General features: G+C 49.7%; 1 protein-coding gene across 1 annotated transcript in view; it reads left to right on the top strand.

Annotated features, from left to right (window-relative positions):
* The window catches only part of DIAPH3 (diaphanous related formin 3), a 2,176,287-nt gene that overhangs the window by 1,526,792 nt on the left and 627,961 nt on the right, over positions 1-21,534 (top strand). Inside the window, exon 23 of the mRNA XM_078657410.1 lies at positions 4,378-4,503. Within this exon, the coding sequence (XP_078513536.1) occupies positions 4,378-4,503 (126 nt within the window). The remainder of the gene's footprint in view (positions 1-4,377; positions 4,504-21,534) is intronic.

The following is a 21,534-nucleotide window of genomic DNA, read 5'->3' as shown; positions in this document are numbered from 1 at the left end:
TGCGCTTGAGCGCTTTAAGGACTCCAGGGCTACGGCCAAGTCCTTGGGCCTCTCGGGCCAGCGCCAGCAATCGGCTGCCTTTCACTCCTTTCGTGGCCACGGAAGGGGTGCGCCCACACGCGCCGCCAGCCACGCTCCGCAGGGCAATACCCAACGCGGTGGCGGCCGTGGGAACCGCCGTCCGGGCGGTCGGGGGCAGCAACGAGGTCAGTCCACACCTTCCCCCGCAGCATCCGCCTCAAAACCCTCCTAGTCCGTGCTTTCAGGCCCATGTGACGCCAGTGGGGGGCAGGGTTCGCCATCACCACCTCCACTGGCGCACTGTCACTAAGGACAGGTGGGTGCTGCAAATCGTCCGAAGGGGCTATTCCCTCCCCTTCGAGGCGACTCCTCCAGCCATGCCACCGCAGAACCACCGTGTATCGGGGGATCACTTGCGACTTCTGCAGGAGGAAGTTATGGCCCTCTTGGCCAAGGGGGCCATAGAGCGCGTTCCTGGGCCAGAAGGAGGACGTGGTTGCTACTCCCACTACTTTCTGGTACCCAAAAAGGGCAAAGGACGCCTACGCCCTATCTTGGACCTCCAGAGCGTCAACGGCTTCTTCCAGAAGTAGAAGTTCAAGATGCTGACTTTAGCTCAGGTCCTAGCTGCCCTAGAGCCTGGAGACTGGATGGTAGCGTTGGACTTGCAGGACGCATATTTCCACATCCCCGTCCTGCCGGAGCACCGACGCTACCTGCGGTTCACGGTAGGCCACGAGCACTTTCAGTTTACCATGCTCCCCTTCGGCCTTACCAGCGTCCCTCAGGTGTTCACGAAAGTGATGGCGGTGGTCGCAGTTCATCTGCGCCGATCAGGGGTGCCAGTCTTCCCTTATCTCAACGACTGGTTGTTGAAGGCAGGCTCGCCTCACACAATCGTTTCCCACCTCCAGACTACGGTCGACCTCCTGCACTCGTTGGGGTTCTTCATCAACGTGCCGAAGTCGCACCTGTGCCCCTCTCAGGAGCTCCTTTTCATCGGAGTGGTTCTGGACTCTGCGCAGTTTGGGGTTTATCCCCCCGAACAGCGGGTTTGGGATATTCAGGCTCTGATTCCGATCTTTCAGCCTTTATTCCGAGTTTCGGTCAGGTTGACGCTGCGGCTCCTGAGGCTGATGGCCTCCTGCATCCTTCTGGTGCATCACTCCAGGTGGCAGATGCAGGCTCTGCAGTGGGACCTGAAGTTTCAGTGGGGACAGAATCAGGGCAACCTGTGCGACCATGTCCAGATCTCGGAGGGCACTGCGAGTCAGTTGCAGTGGTGTCTCACGACCGCGATTGGGTCAGCGGCAAATCCCTCTTCCTACCCCAACCGGAGCACGTAGTAATGACGGATGCATCCCTCCTGGGATGGAGGGTCACATGGGGAGGCGGAGATTAGAGGCCTCTGGTCTCCGGTGGAGTCCCGGCTCCATATCAACCTTCTGGAGCTGTGGGCGATCCGCCTTGCACTGAAGGCATTCCTTCCCTCTGTCCGGGGAAGTGTAGTGCAGGTGTTCAAGGACAACACCACCGCCATGTGGTACTGCAACAAACAAGGCGGGGTGGGTTCGTGGACCCTTTGTCAGGAGGCTCTGCGCCTCAGGACATGGCTGGAACACCAGGGCATCACCCTGGTGGTTCAACACCTCACAGGTTCCTTGAACGCCAGGCCAGACGAACTCAGCCGCCGTGCATGATGGATCACGAATGGCGTCTGAACTCAGAAGTGGCGCAAGGTGTCTTTCGGCAGTGGGGAGAACCTTGGTTAGATCTATTCGCCACCGAAGAGAGTGCGCAATTTCATCAGTTCGGCGCGTTGGAATTTCCAAGGCGGCACTCGCTCGGAGACGCTTTTCGCCACGAGTAGAGCTGCGTTCTGTTGTACGCCTTTCCGCCTATACCTCTTCTGCCCAGAGTGCTGAAGAAGATCAGGCGAAACCGGGCCCAAGTCATCCTTGTGGCTCCGGACTGGGCACGATGATACTGGTGTCCCGAGCTACTCAGCATATCAGTCGATCCCCCGATTCGTCTGCCTCTTCAGGAGGACCTTCTGTCGCAGCAGCATGGGACGGTCCTCCACCCAAACCTGTCCAGTCTCCACCTACATGCGTGGAGATTGAGCGGCAACAGTTGAGGCCATTTGACGTGCCTCCTGAAGTCTGTGATCTGATTCTGGCAGTCAGGGGTCCCTCTACAAAATCGGTATACACCTGCAGGTGGAACAAATTTGTGGCATGGTGCACAGCAAAGGCTGTGGATCCACTCTCTTCCCCCCTTTCAGAGGTTCTCCTCTTTCTTCTTTCTCTTGCCCAGCAGGTCTCTGCTCTGGGCACTATCAAGGGCTACCTCTCGGCCATATCTGCCTTCTTGAGGCTTCCTGATCAGCCTTCTCTGTTCAAGTCCTGTGTTGTAAATAGATTCTTGAAAGGCATCACACACCTGTTTCCTCCTGTTCCTTTCGTGATGCCTCAGTGGAACTTGAACCTTGTACTAACTTATCTGATGTGCGCTCCCTTTGAGCCACTTCATAACTGTCCTCTACTTCTTCTGACTCTTAAAACTGCATTTCTGGTTGCCATCACCTTTGCTAGGCGAGTGAGTGAGCTCCAGACTCGATCTTCTAAACCTCCTTTCCTCTGTCCATCCGGACAAGGTTTCTGAGGATGCGTCCTTCTTTCCTGCCCAAGGTGGTTACAGCCTTTAATATCGGGCAGTCCATCACCTTGCCCACCTTTTTTCCGCCTCCGCACCTCGAAAGAGGAAGAGAGGCTCCACCATCTGGACCCAAAACATGCGCTCTCCTTCTATCTAGACGGCACACGCCAGTTCCAGGTGGACGACCAGCTCTTTGTTGGTTACGTGGGCGCTAAGAAGGGACAGGCGGTGCACAAGCAGACCATCTCTCGGTGGGTCGTTTTGTGCATCAAGGTCTGTTCTTCCTTGGCGAAAAAGGAGCCTCCTATGGGGCTGCGTGCCCATTCCACTCTGGCCACGGCGGCTACTACTGCCCTGGGTCGGGGAGTACCCTTGCAGGACATCTGTCAGGCAGCTACGTGGGCCTCGCTGCACACGTTTCCTAGGCACTACTGCCTGGACAGCCAAGTCCGGAGAGATGGCTTTTTCGGCCGTTCCTTTCTCCAGGACTTTCTGGTGTGATCTTGGTTCGCAGACCCACCACCGGGGTTGGTATTGCTGGGGTATCTATTCTAAGGTAAGGAATCTAACACTAACCTGTTTCTTTCAGATGCACAAGTTACTTACTTTCGCCAGTAGTTAGTGGCAGATTCCTTACCGCCCCACCCATCCTCCCCATTCTGCGAACCGATATCTAGGGTTAAGGTATCTCCCTTGGGGGCCCCAGTTTCTTGGCACCAGTGTCGGTTTCTATCATGGCTCTGCGTTCCTGGTGCGGAAAGCTATGTACAGAACTGACGTCAGCGCGCGAGGGCGGCGTCTAAGGACTCCGACAACGTCATCCTGGTGATCATAACGCCGACGACAGACACGGAGCCGCAGACGACGCCTACCGACGTGCAAGGGTACTGCTGACAAAAACTTTACAGATCCAGCCTGACGCCTGGGGATATTCTAAGGTAAGGAATCTAACACTAACTACTGTTTCTTACAGATATATCGTTACCGAAGGTAAGTATATTGTGCGTTAGGGAATGTCATTCGGGTTAGCAGTACCAGCTACGAAATAGCTGTAGACCGGTCTGACACCCTGTTGCTTACAAAATGTGCCACCTCTTTGTAGACTTTGAGTACATGTACCCTAAGGGATGCCGAGAGCCACCATCGAGGTGAATATTTATGGTAATGCTGGACTTTTTAATAAAATAGCCTAGCCTCTCTAGTACTAGAAGTTCAAAATTGGTGATGAAAAAACATGAGAAATATTATTAGTTCAGCGACTTTGCAAAAATCCATATCTCATTAATTCATCTTCGTGTAAAAGGGGAGAAGAGGCCGTTGAGGAGGTTGAAGGTGAGGGGCGTCCGGAAAGCTTCGGAAATATGAATGCGGAGTATAAGACAAATACCAAGCTTTTTACTCCCAAACTAAACATGCGAATTAGACTGGTTGACGGAAGGGAAATAGTTAATATTGTATTCTCGCTAATCACGTAGGCTGTATTGCATTTAGACCTACCAGCTCCTAGAATTGTTAACAAACACCCACGACCAGCAGCTCCTACTAGTTATTTTTCTATAAATCCCGATAAGTTACCCAGTTAGTTTGAGTTCAATTACGCGATTTCACATTTGCTCCACCAACCCCCCGCTTATCGGACTGTGAAGCTTTTTTCGTGCAAGTGAATCATCTTTAATTCCGTTGTTTTGTTTCTTTCAGTCTCAGCAGAGAACCTGGAGAAGAACTTAAAGCAGATGGAAAGACAACTTCAGCAGCTGGAGAAGGATTTAGAGACCTACCCCCCTCACGAGGACGCGCATGACAAGTTTGTGACAAAGATGTCCATATCCTTCTGACAGCTGCGTAGCTTATGGAGCATCAGCCAGTCAAGCTTAAGATGTGTTTAACATTTTAAATCTATTTGCATAACCTGCACTCAGCCGCCCGCGTTCGCGGCTTGAAAGCTTTAACCTCTCAGGTACCGCAAAGGTTCAATTTGCGGATTTATTTACAAGGTAAAGTGCCTTGGGTCCTTCTTATAGCTCTCAATGCAGAAACAGTGGCCTAATTAAAGAACGCGTTTTAGAGCTTCTCGATGCAGTGTGCAGTAACAGTGCCCAGATTGGGATGGAGTCTTTGTTTGCCCTTTGAAGGCAAAATACGTTTTTCATTACCACTTAACCCAGCATATTTTTTTAAATTCTTTTAACCCTTTTTCCTTCTGAATTTTAAAAAACAAAACAAAAAAAACTGTTACCAAAAGTCAGTTTTGTTTTTTGAGCTTTATTGCGGATCTGAAGCTTCAAAATGTATAGACAAAATGCGACCTCACCCGCGTGATTTCCCTGTATCTAATCCTGCAACTTTGTAGATGTGCATACAGTTAGTATCATGACACCCCATACACATTGATTAGGAGCGGTTTAAGCCTCTGCCTGAAGCGCATCGGTCAATACGTTTTTGGAGAGTTTGGAGTCTTGGAGGGACCGCAATCATTCTGTTCACCCCCAATGTATTCCTTAAAGGGGTACCCAAATGCTACTAAGCATTAGCATGGTTACAGGAAGAGACACCGGAAATATAAGGCAACGGAAGACCAAATTATGCAGGAGGATTGACTAAATAATGCAGCAAAACAGGCAAATTATGAGTTACAATGCAGCACATTTTGGGATGTTATTACTTCATTATTTTGTTATTTTACACGTTACTCTATCTGAGCAAAGGTCATACCTTTTAGTACAATTTTGACACCCAAATACAGCAAAAAAACACCAAAAGATGATCAGTCAACCTTTGCGAATAGCCTTCCACTGCGCTGCAACGCATAACACAGTGTATTAATACCCTTTGATCGTTTTGAGCTAGAAACAATATTATTTATTTGTTAAAAACTGCAGAGTATGCAGAAGATGATATATCGCGCAAGGAATCATTGTCCACACCTCTTTTAAGAGCAAGAAAGGCCACTTTATTTTAGGACAGGTGCATCATAAATTTCATGAACACATTCATTAATTATTTATTTACATAATTCAACTCTACAGTGAGCCTACGAAACCTAAATCCCAAAAACCCCGAACAAAAACTCCTGCCTACTACCCCTAGCCTACCCAACGCTACCCTCCAGGATGGCCAACCCGCTCCAGGCTGCCCACCCCCACTACCAAAAACCCGCCTCTAAAAAGAACAAAGGCACCCATCCTAACAGCGGCAAACCCACAGAAACGCGCAGCACCTAGAGCACCGCAAAAGAAAAAACCCACCCAAAAAAAAAACGAAAAGAAAAAAGAGGGAGGGTGGGTGGGGCAAAACAAACCTCCCTTCCAGCCTCCCGCCACGCAGTTCCCAACCGCCAGCCTGCCTCCCTTATATCACCTGGCTAATCAGACCCCCACCTGATCTCCTGATCCTCGCGCGAACCTACCCAGGAAGAGACCGGCTCGCGCCTGGCTCTCCCTGGGTCCCCCCTCGCGCAAGGAATCATTGTCCACACCTCTTTTAAGAGCAAGAAAGGCCACTTTATTTTAGGACAGGTGCATCATAAATTTCATGAACACATTCATTAATTATTTATTTACATAATTCAACTCTACAGTGAGCCTACGAAACCTAAATCCCAAAAACCCCGAACAAAAACTCCTGCCTACTACCCCTAGCCTACCCAACGCTACCCTCCAGGATGGCCAACCCGCTCCAGGCTGCCCACCCCCACTACCAAAAACCCGCCACCCAGGAAAACCTTTAGCGTTTTCCTGCCCCACCCAAAGGAAATGAAGGAGCACACCACAATTGTACCTGAAGAACTTTACTAATCAATTCCCTGAGTTCCAGAAGGTAAAAAGAAATGCCCAAAGCAGATAGATGCACACCGTCCTCACAAAATAAATGACGTTCAGAAACTTGTAAATGATAGTGGTCCAAACAGTAGATACCCAAATGGTGACAAAAAACTCGCATTGTCCTGTTCACTTTCCGCCGAGCCTTTTCCAGGGCGGAATGGTTCCTCGCCCCACGCCATTGCAAACGAGGCACAAACTCAGTCCATACCAGCATGGTGCTCACCCATGTGGTCTTGATGATTTCCAGGTCTTGCTTCATGAGTTTCAACAAAGTCAACCCAGAGAGAGAAACCAAGTCATTCTCGCCTAAATGTAGCACCAGGAGATCCGGAGGGCCCCCCAAACACTGTGAAACCAAAGCAGCCAAGGCGGGAAAAAGCCCACCCCAGCGCATGCCCCCTGTTCCATGCCTGGAGACATCGTGCGTCATGCTGTTTAGACCAAGTGATCTCCCACAGAGCTGAGTGGCAGCGGCTAAAGCTGCACGTTTAACAAAAGAGTGCCCCAGTATCCACACCCTCCGTTTGCAACCGGCGACTGATGGCCAAGGACCTAGGAGAAAAAGAAATGTTAGACAAGCAAAAATTGCCCTATTTTCTCACATATTTTTCACAGCACTTGGAACGCCAACGACCAATGCGACGAATCTGGGACCAGTCCCACCCCAATCGAGCGGCCTCCGTCGCCGCACCAATTCTGAATGAATGGGTACCAAATTGAACAGGATCCTTCCCCAAGCGCAACAACACCTTGCGTAACACAGCCAACAATTGGGATGCAACTATGGGACTACCATCCGCATGACAAAATATGGCCCCTTGTAAAAAATGAGGAGAGGACACAAACAGTTCCCATTCCCCAACCGGGCAACATGCAGAGACACCACTCCTGCCAAGGAACACCCACTTACCCCTCCCCAGCTGGTCGGTTTTGGATGCCCGCAGCCACAGCCGCACTCTTTCACTCTCCAACACCACCTCACTGCTGGTCATACCTACCTTGCCCCGTAACCCCAGCAACTCCGATGCCCGAAATGCCCCAAAGAACATCCAAACAAAACACAAACGAAATTTGGCACACTCAAAAGCATCATGGCAACACACCTCCAATTCCGGCAACAGCAGCTGGAGCAACTCAAAAGTCACTGGTTGCCGGAGCTGCTGCCCACCAGCCCGAAGCCTAGCCAAACCTTTTAACACTTTACGAACCAACACCCCCCCAACAGGATCCCTCCCCCACCAAAGCTGCCCATAAAAAGAAACCCCTGCTAACTTGCCAGAAATGGTAGTGGGCGATAGTCCTTTGTCCGCCAAATGTAAAACAAACTGCAAGATGCATTGCTCATCAGACCAACCCACCCTGGGCGGCCCCAACCAATCCTTACCGAACTGCAGAAACTCATTCCAGGCCTTCACATAACCTCGCCTGGTGGAGTCAGCCACAGAATTTTCCACCAATTGGCGAACCCTCAATCCCCCAGGTCCCATACGTACTGTGGGATCGCTGTTGGTTCCAGGTCCGCCCCAGGAGCTAACTTGCGGAACTCGGACCACTGAAAGCGAGACAAAGAGTCAGCGATGCAATTAGAAGTACCAGGAACATGCCGTGCTTTAAAAACAATATTTAATTGCAGACACCGCAGCATGAAAGCGCGCAGGAGCCGCAAAACCCGCAAATCGCGAGCCTTTTGGCGATTGACAAGGTGTACTACTGCCAAATTGTCCACATGAAACAAGACTGGGCGATTCTGAAACTCATCCCCCCATAGATACAAAGCAACCAGCAGCGGGAAAAGCTCCAGAAACGCTATGCTGCGACCCTGGTCCTTCCAGTGCGCCGGCCAGCCGGCCGCGCACCATCTACCGTCCCAAAAGACTCCGAAGCCGTGGGCCCCTGACGCATCAGTGAACAACTGAACTTGCCACACCATGTCCTCGTCCGCAAAAAACAAGGACACGCCATTGAACTCCTGCAGAAACTGAAGCCAGACAGTCAAATCGGCACGCACAGCGGTGGTAATGCGCACCCGATGATGGGGAAGGCTTGCGCCGGACATGGACAGACCCAGACGTCTGCAGAACGTCCTGCCCGCCCGAACAACCCGGCAAGCAAAATTGAGGTACCCCAACAGCTTCTGAACAGTTCTCAAAACGACTTTCCGCTCCCCCAACACCAGATGTATGAAAGCAGACATTTCCTTCACTTTAGCCTCAGGCAATCTCGCCACCATAGACAGAGTATCAATTTCAATCCCCAAGAAAGTCAGGGACGTACAGGGACCTTCTGTCTTGTCCGGCGCCAAGGGAACACCCAATTCCTCCGCCAGAGCCTGAAAGACGTTCAAGGCCGACTGACATTGCCCAGAGCGACCCTCGCCAATGAAAAGAAAATCATCAAGGTAATGACAGACCAATACGTGGCCGCTAACAAAAGTGAAGCGCCACTGCAAAAAGGTACTGAAGGTTTCAAAAAGGGAGCATGACACTGAACAGCCCATGGGCAACACCCGATCCACGTAGAAACTACCCTCAAAATGCATACCCAACAGACTGAAATCCCAAGGATGGATGGGCAATAGCCGGAAAGCCGACTGAATGTCGCTCTTAGCCAGCAAAGCCCCAACACCAGCCGTGCGCACGAGCCGCAAAGCATCGTCCACCGAAGCATAAGTGACAGTAGAGTCAGCTGGATCAATGAAGTCATTAATGGAGGTACCCTCGGGCCAGGACAGGTGATGGATAAGACGAAACTCCCCTGCCGCCTTCTTGGGCACCACGCCCAGGGGTGAGACAATCAAGTCAGGCAGAGGACAATTCACAAAAGGACCAGCAATCCTACCCGCCGCAAGCTCAGTATCCAGCTTTTTTCGCACAACATGGGGACTCTCCTTCACGGACTTCAAATTGTCTGACCACCTGCCAACCCTGGGACCCTGATAACCAATTCGAAAACCGAGTTTGAAACCCCAAGACAAAATCTTAGCGGCCTCAAAATCTGGATAATCCACCAGCCAGAGATCGAGAACCTCCTGCCTAATAGGAGTAGGAGCCCTTGTGAACAAACTGCTGCGGCTGTCCCCTTCCCCCAGAACCCCGTCCCTGATCACCCAATCGCTGTCCGGGAAAACACTGAGTGAGGGCATGCTTCCCTCCACACTGCGAACACTCATGTTTGTACCTGCAAGCTGGTCTGTTACAGGAACCCCTGTTAAAATGCCAGCAGGTGCCAGAGGCGGCTGATTGACCTCTGCCCCAAACCCCCGCCCCAGACTGAGCGGGGCGAGCCGAAAAGGGCCGATAATACACTGGCTGCCCGCTAGCCGTGTGGGTCGTAGCAGGTGGGTTTGCCGATGCCATCCATTGCAACCATAACTCGGAATCAACCTCACCCCACGAACGCTCAGGGAAAGCGCTCATGCGCGCCCTGAATTCGTCATCATAGGACAACCATGCAAAGCCGCCAAAATAACTGTGAGCCTTGCGGATGACATCTGCATACTTAAACATGTCTATTGCCTTCTCAGGATGACGTTGACAATAAACACTGGCATAAATGAGAAAGGCCGAAGTCCAATTCTCTATGGACTTCGGAACACGAGGCCTCCGAGCCAATTCCAATTCCTCCTCTTTCGACCCCTCTTTTGCCTGGACATCCCTATGGAGAAGTCGAAAAACATCCACAAATGCCCCAGACCATATCAGATTCTTTGTTTTTTCGGACAAATGTGACCCCAAAGGCATCCCCACCCCAGAATAAGGCAACTTTTTCGGTAGGATACTATCCTCCGTAACCCTTTTGGCAGCCACTCCACCATCCCCCGCTGTAGAAAACTCTTGTGCAACTTGCCCAGTAGAAACATTTGAAATGACAGGCCGCTCAAGCCTTGGTGCCAGAGCGACTCGCTCAACCACAACCCCATCCCCCGTACCAATAGATCTTGTACTCTTAACAGGGAGACTCTCCCTAGGCTGCCACACAGACCACCACCCATCCTTACCTCTTGTCAACTGCTCCGACTGTGACTGAACAGTCACGCGATCTCCTTGAGCCGGACCAGACCTCACTGCCCCTCGTACTGCTGCACGGTCCGCACTAGACGCCTGCAAAAAACGAGAAACAGGAGGGGGCCCCAACCCGCCCCCTCGGGCCCGTGTTGCCAAAAGCCCAATACCTTGGTCCCTCAATTCCCCCTCTTCCAAATCATCATCATGAAAATTCCCACCGAAAACTTCATCAGAAAATGCGACTTGCGCGCTGCCACTGGGCATAGCCCCATCACCAATACCCCCATCATAAAACTGCCAATCAACGTGCTGAAAGCTATGTGTACCGAAAGCTGTAGAAGAGCCATCCGCTCCAGATAACTCCCCCGAAGGCCCACCACTGGAAACAGCCGTGAGGACAGTTCCCGGGCCCGTAGAACCAGCCAACAGCCGCCCAGCCGGAGGCGCAGATCGAAAACTGCGGCCGCTCGAGCCGGACGAAGTGTTCGCAACCGCATGCCCCTTGAAAGCTGAACCGCAAGCACCCCCCAGGGAACGACCCCCCGACGCCAGACCAAGGGCACCAACTGACCCAGACGTAGGACCACCCTGGGAACCGACTGGCCGACCCCTAGGGACCGGGAACAGGGCCTGCCCGGGATGCGGGGGCGCCCCCTGGTGTAACAATCCCCTCTCACCGGGGTCCAAGGGCGGGGGGGTGTCAGGGCGGAGGCCAAGTACACCTGGGGCCACAGACTGAGAGACCATGGAGGGCAGCAAACTGGGTGCAGTGCCCACTGAAACCGCTGCAGGGGGGGGGGGGGGGTCACGGGGGGGGGGGGGGGGCGGCGGCGCTGCAGTGTGTGTACCAGCGGCAGGGCCAACCAAAGGAGGGGGTCCAAACGCGGGGGAGGGAGCGGTACCAGGCCCCGGCGTGGCAGGGGAGAGCATGAAACATTGGCCATTCAGCCATAAATATGTGGAAACTCCTTCCGACAAAGGGGGCGCTGTAGCGAAAGAATCCACTGACATCACAACGGGGGGGGGGGTCAGCGAGTGCTCGAGGGGGTCCAGGCTCCGCCCCCGCTTGGGTTTAGGGCCCACCTGTGGCTTCCCCGACTTACCCGAGGCCAGGCCGCCTGAACGCGGGGCCTGCCGGCCCGCGGAACGCCCCCGCCTCCCCCCGGGCGCCCCGCGGGAACCAGCGTTAAAGAATGGTAAAACGCTTACCTGCTGGAGGGCGCCCGGGTCACCCGGCGGGGGCTCCACAGCTGCGGCGCGCTCAGCAAGCCTGGACCCGTCCCCCGGCATGGCCGCCTCGCCGTCTTCCTCCTCTTCCGGGCCCGGGGATAAGCACGCCTCCACAGCCCTGGAAACGCCCCCCGAAGACTTGCGAGGGGGGCGGGCCATTCCTACCCACGCCTCCGCCGGGACACCCGGCCGCAGCAGGTCTTCGCGCCCGGCCTCGCAGAGTATCTGCACGGCCCTCCTGACCTCCGCCGCCTCGTCCATGTGACCAGAAGCACAAGGTACACGAAAACGCGCCGCAAAACAAACCTCCCTTCCAGCCTCCCGCCACGCAGTTCCCAACCGCCAGCCTGCCTCCCTTATATCACCTCGCTAATCAGACCCCCACCTGATCTCCTGATCCTCGCGCGAACCTACCCAGGAAGAGACCGGCTCGCGCCTGGCTCTCCCTGGGTCCCCCCTTCTGTAGCAAGCGCAGCGCTTCCATATGTGTGAGAAAAGTGCAGGTACGTGAAAAAACTCATCTGTCGCACAATAACATAATTCCTGTGGCCATGCCTGTAAGTGTGGCTGGCAACTAAAAGTGCATGAATGTTGATGTACATGCCATCACTCATCAGTGTATTCCTTGAGGCACTCATCCTCTCAGCATCTATTTATGTATCCATTAACTAATTCTTGCATTCATTCTCTTGCCCATCACCACTACCAAACACAAACACTCACCAATCAGTGAAGAGACTCTCAGATACCAGCCAGACCGATTGGCTTTGCTCTTAGTTTGTGAGGGATGCAAGGGTGCTTCATGTAGTTTGTGACTTTTAAAAATAACAGTGTGGATCCCAGTCGTGGGACCCTAGGACCTAGCTCAGCTCAGGTGTATGATTGCTTTACATCACTATGCCTTAGAGAAAGAAAATTTCTTTCTAGTGTCCCCTCACTCACCGGGGTTTCCCCACGGTGACATGCTTCATCATTGGGGCCATCCCAGTTCTCTACGAAAAGGGGCGTGCTGCGACTCACGAACTACGCAGGAGCACTTTTAGTGTGAATGACTATGTGTGGTGCAAAAAGAATAAGTGGAGTGGGTGTGTGAGTATTACAAATACCATACTTAGTGGGCCTAACTGTTTTATTGAGTTCCTATGCAGGTATATTAAAAGTGGGGTTAATGTCACTGTAGGGCAACCTATAATGTGGTTGACTCAGTGATCAATATGGTCGACATGTTTCATGCTACCCCTAGCATTTCTTCGGGACCATGCAGGGACCAGCCCTGCATATGCCACTCCTAAATCCCAATCGTGGGGACAGTGAATTTATAACAATAATAAAGTGGTTTTATGCATGCATTTATATTAAAATACATACGTTCCTCTCAACTAGTAGGTGCTGTAAAATAAAGCATAATGTTAATAACAAACCTTCCCTGTGGGAAGGTACACATAGTACATTTGCATGCCACTCACATTCTGTGTTTAGAAGGATGATTTGCGCCATACTGGCGCGTGCAGGCTTACCAAAACATTAGTCCAAAACGTCGTGAAATTTGTTCGTGAATTCACACAAATAAACAAGACAGGACTTTTTTGTGACCAAACATTAGACATACCCAACATATAATAGGTACACAGAAAAGATAAAGATCTCCAATAGTTACTTATTGAAGCGAAAAATGACACTTCATGGTCTCGCTGGGGGGTCAATTTCACTTATGGGATACACTGCTGTAAAAACGGTGGCGCCATTGTGTTACAGAACACTACTGATTACAGAGAGGAGTGTCTCCGCCTTCTGAGGGATCCCAGAAATTACACTATCATTAAGGATGACCCCACTGAACGTCTGAGGATATCCATAGCATACCTCATTGAAGAATCCCAGGCAAACGACTGGGTAAGCAAGAAAGAAACGGAGTTTCTGGTAAACACCAGACCAGTTACCCCGTACTTTTATACGATTCCCAAAATACACAAGAGCCTAACCAAACCACCGGGAAGACCCATAGTTTCGGGCTTGTCACCGTGGGGAAACCCCGGTGAGTGAGGGGACACTAGAAAGAAATTTTTCTTTCTCTAAGGCATAGTGATTTAAAGCAATCATACACCTGAGCTGAGCTGGGTCCTAGGGTCCCACGACTGGGATCCACACTGTTATTTGTACTGACCCCTAGGAGGAGGACCTAGTCTCATTCATCCTCCTTCTCCCACTGTTTCTCATAGTTTGTGACTTTTAGTCAGTGGGAATTAAGAGTGTTGCCAGTAATACACGACTGCTAGTCTGAGTGGGTAACTACTAACAATTTGTGACTGCTAGACTGAAGGGCTGTACGATCTTTTGGTGGTGAGGGGTGTGAGTGCTATCAAGTATGTATCTTCTAATCTTTGAGGGGTGATAGACACCACTTACTGGTATGCAAGGGTACTGGTCATGAAAAAATATCCAGATTCAGTCTAAAGCTTGGAGATAATTCTATGGTAAAGAATCTGCAGCTAGAAGTCTCTATAAGATTGAACCTTTTTTCCTGATGTTGATGTAGATCTTACATTTCACGCATTGTGTATTCATGAGGATGCCTTCTTGTTGCAAAAAATGGAACCTGGTTGGCCGACCGCTGTCTCTGGAGATTCATATAAATGTTTCAACTCTTTCCTCATGGAGAATTTACTTGAATTCCAAATGGCCAAGAAGTGACATTGCTATCTGGGCAAGGTGGAAAAGCTGTTGGTGGTGAACACTACTACTGTTAGAGCTGTGAGAAGGCTATCTGTAGTATATTACTGCTAGCGTGTGAAAATACTGGCAGTAGCATGAGATTGCTAGTGTATGAAAGTGCTGTTAGTAGCGCCGTGCTGCTACTCTATAGGAAGTGTGATTTCTGGAATTAATCTTCGACTAATAGTCTGTGTGGGTTGTGAGTGCTTCTGTCAGAGTGTGACTGCCGCTATTATGAGGGTGGGGTGCTATTGGTATCTAGTGTGTGAGGGGTATGAGAGTGCTTCCTGTAGAGTGTGACTGCTAGTCCTTGAGTGTATGAGTGTAGATGATATTGGTAAAGACTTTAACAGGGGCCGTTTGGCTTTCTTCGTGGCTATGTTGAAAACAAGGTCTGTATTTATTTAATGATGGACAAGTCTTACTCTTGAAGCGGTGCTGCTGCAGTCGTTTTGAAGTTGAATCTTCTTCCTCTGCCTGCAAGCCTTGAAGGCTTCTTTCCCTGATGAAGCTGTCCAACAATTGGGTGGGGCATTAAAGATCAATGTCGTCCATTTGTTCCCTTTTTAAAACCTTTGCTCCATGATCGCTGGTAGGCAGCACTTATTTATCAATAAGCCCACATGGATCTCAGACCCCCAAATCATGAAGAGTCTTACTACCTATGGTATTTCACAAGATCTTGAACTACTGACACTTGATTCCTTCTGACATGTGACATACCTTTGAATTTTTGTCTTGTTGCAATTCTGATGCTCTTATTTTTTTGTAGAGATAGCGATTTTAATGTGCAGATTTTTAGTCTAATGGGACCACTAGCCTTGTTAGTGGTTACACATGTCTGCGTCCTGGTTTTTCTATTCAACCAGAAGTGGAGTTTTTGATCAATACATTAACATTGACAAGGTTAGTGTCCAGCTACCTAGTGAAGCATATACCATAGTAAAGCTTAGAAAGCGGAAGTGTGAATAGAAGTTGACCATTATTGTTTGAAGGCACTAGAGTTTAGGTGTATCCTTGCTGGATCCAACCTTATAATCATATGCATTCCATCTATACCAGCTTGCAGACTGAAGAAACGGAGATAATTGATACAGGTTTGGTTACTCATGTAAAAGATTAACACAGCGCTAAAGACTGGTGTAGAGATTATGATGAGCAGTCCACTTAAAAAACTGCCAGAGTTATATGAATGATAGCAAATGGATTATGAGAGAACTTTCACACTTGATGACAGGTTCACAAATTTGGAGAAACCATTCTATAAAGATGAAAGGAAGAGGCATGGTGGGAGAAAAATCTTGATTACAGCCTTAGCATGCTGGCAGGCATACATGATAAGGGAATGCTTAATCACACAACATGTAACGGGGTACTTGAAGACAATGACAAAAGGGGTCTGCTGTGGTAAGCTTTGTGACAGTCTGAAGTCCCAACTTCACAGGATGGAACCACTTAGAGGTTTCTCTAAATAAAGATAGTGACCCTTATCCACATTAAGTGTCATGCTTAATCATTTATTTTATTTACATTGTTTTTCTGTAGCGAAGCTTCACCAGTTGGTATCAAAGTGCCTTACATAGAACAATAAATGCACAAGCAAAGACATGCTTACAAAAAAGTATACCAAGCATAAAAGGAAGGTAGGGAGGTAGGTAAGGAGGGAGAGGTCAGAGGAAGAAAGGTCACTTTAAAGTATATAAGTAGCTGAACAAGAATTGCATGTGGGCCTGGACTAAGTAATGTATTGGTGAAAGTCTTTGATGTGATTGTTCCTTATAGATGAGTAACTCAGTCCATGGGGACCTTAATTTAAGTATCTTGTAATTAGGAAGTCTTGAGTCTTTTTCAGAAGCTGAGTATGTCAGGAGCCATTCGTAATTGGATCAGATAGGTGTTCCAAATTTCAGAAGAGGATCCAGAAAAGGATTTTCTGATGGCTACTTCCAACCACAGATTCATCGCCGTTAGAATATCCCAAGCTGCCAGACTGGAGCTCGAAGATATTTCAGCATATCCCTGTGTGCCAGTAGGCAGCCTGTGGCCCTGTGTCGATTCCATTCTAGAAGTGACAACTGGAGTCACATAAGAGTATCACCTAAACACACTAACATCAGTTCCTTTCTTTTAAGTTCCTTTGTATGTGGATACTAAGCTGTCTCCTAACTTTCTTCTCATCAGTTGACAATCTTTTTTCTCAAAATTATTTTCCATTGTCCCTTCCCAATTAAAACAATAGGATTTAAACCATGTTAGGGACTTTACCAAACCGATGTCTGTAACAGATCATAATTAATCAACTGGAGGGAAGAGGAAATGATTGTGTCCAATTTATTTCCCAAAATAAGTATTAAATTAATCAAAAGAAAAAAGGACACTTGTAACAATTCTAAACCAGTGGTTGAAAATTGGAACGTCCTCAAAAACTCAATGTTAATCGGAACAAGCGGTATATGCGTTTCATCCGCCCCACATTGATGTTGTGGCAGTTATCATTGGGCGTTCCAAAAACGTGCTTGGTGCCAGCCTCAACCTGAGGCACCTCTGGTATTTGATTGCAGTGTCCAGAGATTGTGGGTTACCCACACCAAAATGGTGAACAAAAACGTTTCAAGAGTTCATGAAAAAAGTTTTAAAAAAAGAGAACGTCACCCTCGTGTTTTTTATTGTGAGGTGAAGTTCACTTATCATAAAAATAAATTTGATACTACAACGAGATCGAGTTACTGGATCTCTCTGGTATTCCAATGGGCTTGTCGACATGTTTCAGCTCCTTTTGGCCCCGTAGGGTCTATAGAGCTTTCGTCAGGACTTACGTACATATAGATTTTCTCACTTACACAATTCGTGCAGTCAACTTTGAGTGTACCTTTTCTGGTCCTCAATGGTAAAGAATCCCCTCTCCACAATCTATATTGTAGGAGACTCCGTCTTCAACGGGGGATGTATCGCTTCATTAAGCGCAGAGCCGCGTGGTGCGTCCTTCACCGACTTGTGCTGACTCTGTCCCCGGAAGTCATAACAGACCCTCACAAAGTGTTTCTCTGGTGTTTGGGTCAAAACTCAGTGATATGAGAAGTGTGCAATCCAAAGGTGATACGGGATTGTGAAACCAAGCTGTACACCACCAAACTCCACTTGAAATCACATGAGCCCCGCTCAAAGTCAAAATAGTGGACCCATTCTGCCCTCCACACATTCCTGCTCTCGAGGCTGCTTGTGCGATAGGTCTTTGTCACAATGCAATCCTTTTCTTCATCCTCGCCATTCTCTTTCTGAGAAGTCGCAAAAACATCAAGTTACTCTTTGGTCTACCTCCTGGTCCCCCACCAATGAGCCAATTCTACAGTTTATCTCAGTGCATCCTGATTTTCTGAGGCTGTCTGAGATGTTGCAATAGATTGAGGCATTCATGAAAGACATACTGCAATCTATTGTACCCTACAAGCTCTCTCTGACGTGGCTTCTGGTCCCATATATCTGCATGGTTTCCAGTCATGATACCAGTGGTGGTTCCTTCCTTGGCGCCATCTGGTTCTCCTGAACCAAGTTTGTGTTTAGCTCTGACTTCAGAGCCAACTCCACAATCCGGTCCCTATCATGTTGACTTCTGCCCCAACAAGGCCGAAAGAAGACTTGGATCCTATTGTCCTGCTGGACTTCAAACCGAATCCCTTTTGGCAGAGGACGCTCCCGGAACAGTTCCAACACGTTCTGCCCCTGTTCATTGTGACTCTGACAAAACAGCATCTTTACCTAAGAGCCATCCTCTGGCACTCCAACTTTTTATGGAACAATTATTTTAATAGGAACATTCGAGTAATGACACAGCTTACACCTACAACCACTGGCCGGCAGTGAATGGTATGCACTTGGAAGTACACAGCTTAGTGCCTACATTCCTGGGGCCGGCAGCGTGTTCCTAATGAGGAGTTTGATACCTATGATAAGCAATGAGAGAGGCCAACACCTAACTGACAGAAGAAGAGAACAACGAGAAGGAGCATCAGACCCTAACACACCCCTCTACTGAAGAAATCAATTAACCTTCTTAGGGGTCCCACTGATACTTGGTAGTTTTAAACCAACAAAGAAGAAATTGGCACAGAAGCTGAAATAAATATAAAAGAGCATCTTTATTAACCTCAAATGAGTGAGACTACGTCACACAGAAGCCTTAGCAACTGAATGAGGCAGTCTGAGGAGTGCAGAAAACAGAGGCTTTATATATGCTTAGGGTTACATACTCCGCATAAGACCAAGGGGCAGTCCTGGCTCATGTAAGCATGCAAAATGACTAATATGGGTATACAAGATCTGCTTGCTCAACAAAGTGGGAGGAGAGTTACTTCTCCATACAGCAGCAAAAATAGCCTGACATTTATACTAGAGAAGCAGGTGCATTCTACTAGCTAGGCCCTTATGGGCATGTGCGAAAGTGGAAGATGCGAAGTATAGTTTGTCTCTAGGCAGATTACAAGAGCAGTTAACACTGAGGGAGGACAGAGCACATGGCAAATAAAATGGCTGCCAGAAATACAAAATGGCTTTCACAAAGCGGATAAGATAACTTCTAAATACAGGATGGCTTCAGCTAAATGCTAACCCATTTCTGTCAATTTACGACACTACCCCCACCCCAATCTCCCCCCCACTACAGTATAATTAATCTTGGGACCCCCGAGACAGGAAGGGGCCTTGTCCATGCACAGGAGTGGCAGTCATACATCTATTGGAAAATGCGGGCTCGTCATGTTTGTTTGACGTTATGCACAAGATCTGTAGATATTTGGGGTAAGTCCCTTCTCTGTATTCCTTTGCTAGGATCGTGATAAACCAGGCCCATAGCTCTGGATAGGTTTCGGCTCTGTTATCAACCATGGTTGAGATGCGTTCCATAGCTATTACTACCTACAATTTCTTAAGTCACGAAGTGTGCTGAGGGACTGTCTCCACACCCCAGTTGGCTAACAGAACCAGCCTTGCGTGTTTGGTGCTAAAGCAATTTATCAGCCCGTGAGTGAAAAGTCAGGGGATTGGGGAGGCCTAGAAGTGTGTAGGCTGGAAAGCATGGGATGGCTGTGTTGAAGGCTTTATCAATATCATTGAAGATCAAGTCCCAATATCGCACCAGCTTGAGGCAATTCCAAAGGAGGTGTAGAAGGGAGCCAGTGTGTCTGCATCCCCGCCAGAAGAGCGCCGAACGATCTCTGTTTCAGGTGTGTAAGCGCGCCAGTGTTGGGTACCAATATGAGGCTACTTTGCAAGCTGCCTCTGTGCCTGGCATGTGGTGTGCTGTGTGGTGTACTCTATAATGTATGTCCTGCCATTCATTATTGAATAAAGTGCGTCCCAGTTCCTTCTCCCATCTCAATTGCCCTTTGGACTTGATGGGTTTGGGGGTTGCTGAAAGGAGGGCATAAAGTTCAGAGATAATACGTAAGTTGCCATCTTTGGTTATGAGCCAGTTTTCAAAACGGGTCAGTGGGTGGGATGCTCATGTCTGAACACCCTGTGCATCAACTGACTCTGTGGGAATAGGTCAAATGCTAGGAGTGAGTAATACCACCGGAGCTGGTCAAAGGGAATGATTCCATTGGGATTGAACATCTGAAAGAAACAGGTTAGTGTTAGATTCCTAACCTTAGAATATCCCCAGGTGTCAGACTGGATATGGAAAGTTTTGCGTAGAAGTACCCCTGCGCGTCGGTAGAAGTCGTCTGCGGCTCCGCGTCCGTTGTCGCCGTTGTGGTTGCCGGGATGACGTCGGAGTACTTAGACGCTGCCCTCGCGCGCTGACGTCAGTTCTTCTTTTTTCCACGCCAGCAAACGCAGATCCGGGAAGAGCAGTACTCCTAGTCAATTTTTGACTAACTTTTTCAATCTCTTTTGGATCTCCTTTTGGATCTCCTCGAGTCGATTCTCGACTTCAGTCCCCATAGGGATGCCCGGATTCAAATCCTGCGACGACTGTAACCGCATGATGTCGGTTACCGACCCCCACCATCTGTGCCTTTACTGCCTCGGGCCGACCACGATGACAAGTCGTGCCCCGACTGCCGGGCCTTGACGAGATCAGGTAGTCGGCCCCGCGCCGCTCGAGGTCCCGGTCCAGGAGGAGGTCGAGGGACCGATCACGGGGCCACAGTCATCACAGCTCGGCGAGTCGACACCACTTATTGGGCTCCAAGTCCTCAGGTAAGTCGAGGCACAAGAAGTCGAAGAAGCGACATCGCTCTTCTGACTCCACCCCCCCCCCCCCGACGCTCGCGCGCCGCGGCGGGGGGTTCGGGCGACATACTCCATACCCGCTGGTCCCTGCACGCGACACCGGAGGAGATCAGCGACTTCCTCACGTCCATGAGGTCGCGCGTCCCTCCGTTGGGTCTCGTCGAGGTGCCTTTGGTCCCCGCGAGAAACCGGAAGCCGGGAGACAGGGCTGAATATTTTAAACCCTTGAAATTTGTTATTTGTGACACTTAGTTGCTTTTAAAATTTATTTGTGTAACACTGTGTGATTTTTGACACATGTTTTAAAATTCCACCGTACTTACTGCTACCCTCCACGCGCTCCTCCCGAGGGTCCACGCGCTCTCAGGTGGCCGATTATGGGCTCCGGGATCAGGCAACCGAGCATTTCCTGCACAGGCGCCATCTTGGGGGAGGAACGGTCGGCGCTCTAGTGTTGCGGGCGATTTGGCCCTCACACTAGCAAAATGCCCTCTATACCTCGTTCGCGCAGCGGACGGGCGCGATGATGGCGCGCCGGAGTTGCGCCACAGGTAAGGCCGTCTGCGCCATGCCGGACCCAGGGCCTAGTTCCCTGGTCCCACACCTCCACAAGACTGTAACATACTCCAGCGAACACTTACGCCAACTCAACCAGCCCCCCGTACTCCTCTGGGCCCACTCCATTTTAGCCGATGGCTCTCGTAACCATTGTCTCCACTGCACTTATAAATTACTCTCCCCGATAACCAGCCATCCTGCCCAGACTGTCATTAATATGGCCATGTTAAACTCTCGATCCCTGCCTAAATACGCGCTGGAAATACATATGCTCTTAGAGGAGCAACAATTAGAGATTC

The sequence above is a fragment of the Lissotriton helveticus genome, chromosome 8 (genome assembly GCF_964261635.1).
Source record: "Lissotriton helveticus chromosome 8, aLisHel1.1, whole genome shotgun sequence".
In the NCBI taxonomy this organism is placed as follows: domain Eukaryota; kingdom Metazoa; phylum Chordata; class Amphibia; order Caudata; family Salamandridae; genus Lissotriton; species Lissotriton helveticus.
The sequence above is the reverse complement of the archived record's forward strand: the minus strand, read 5'-3'. Positions and strand labels throughout refer to the sequence as shown.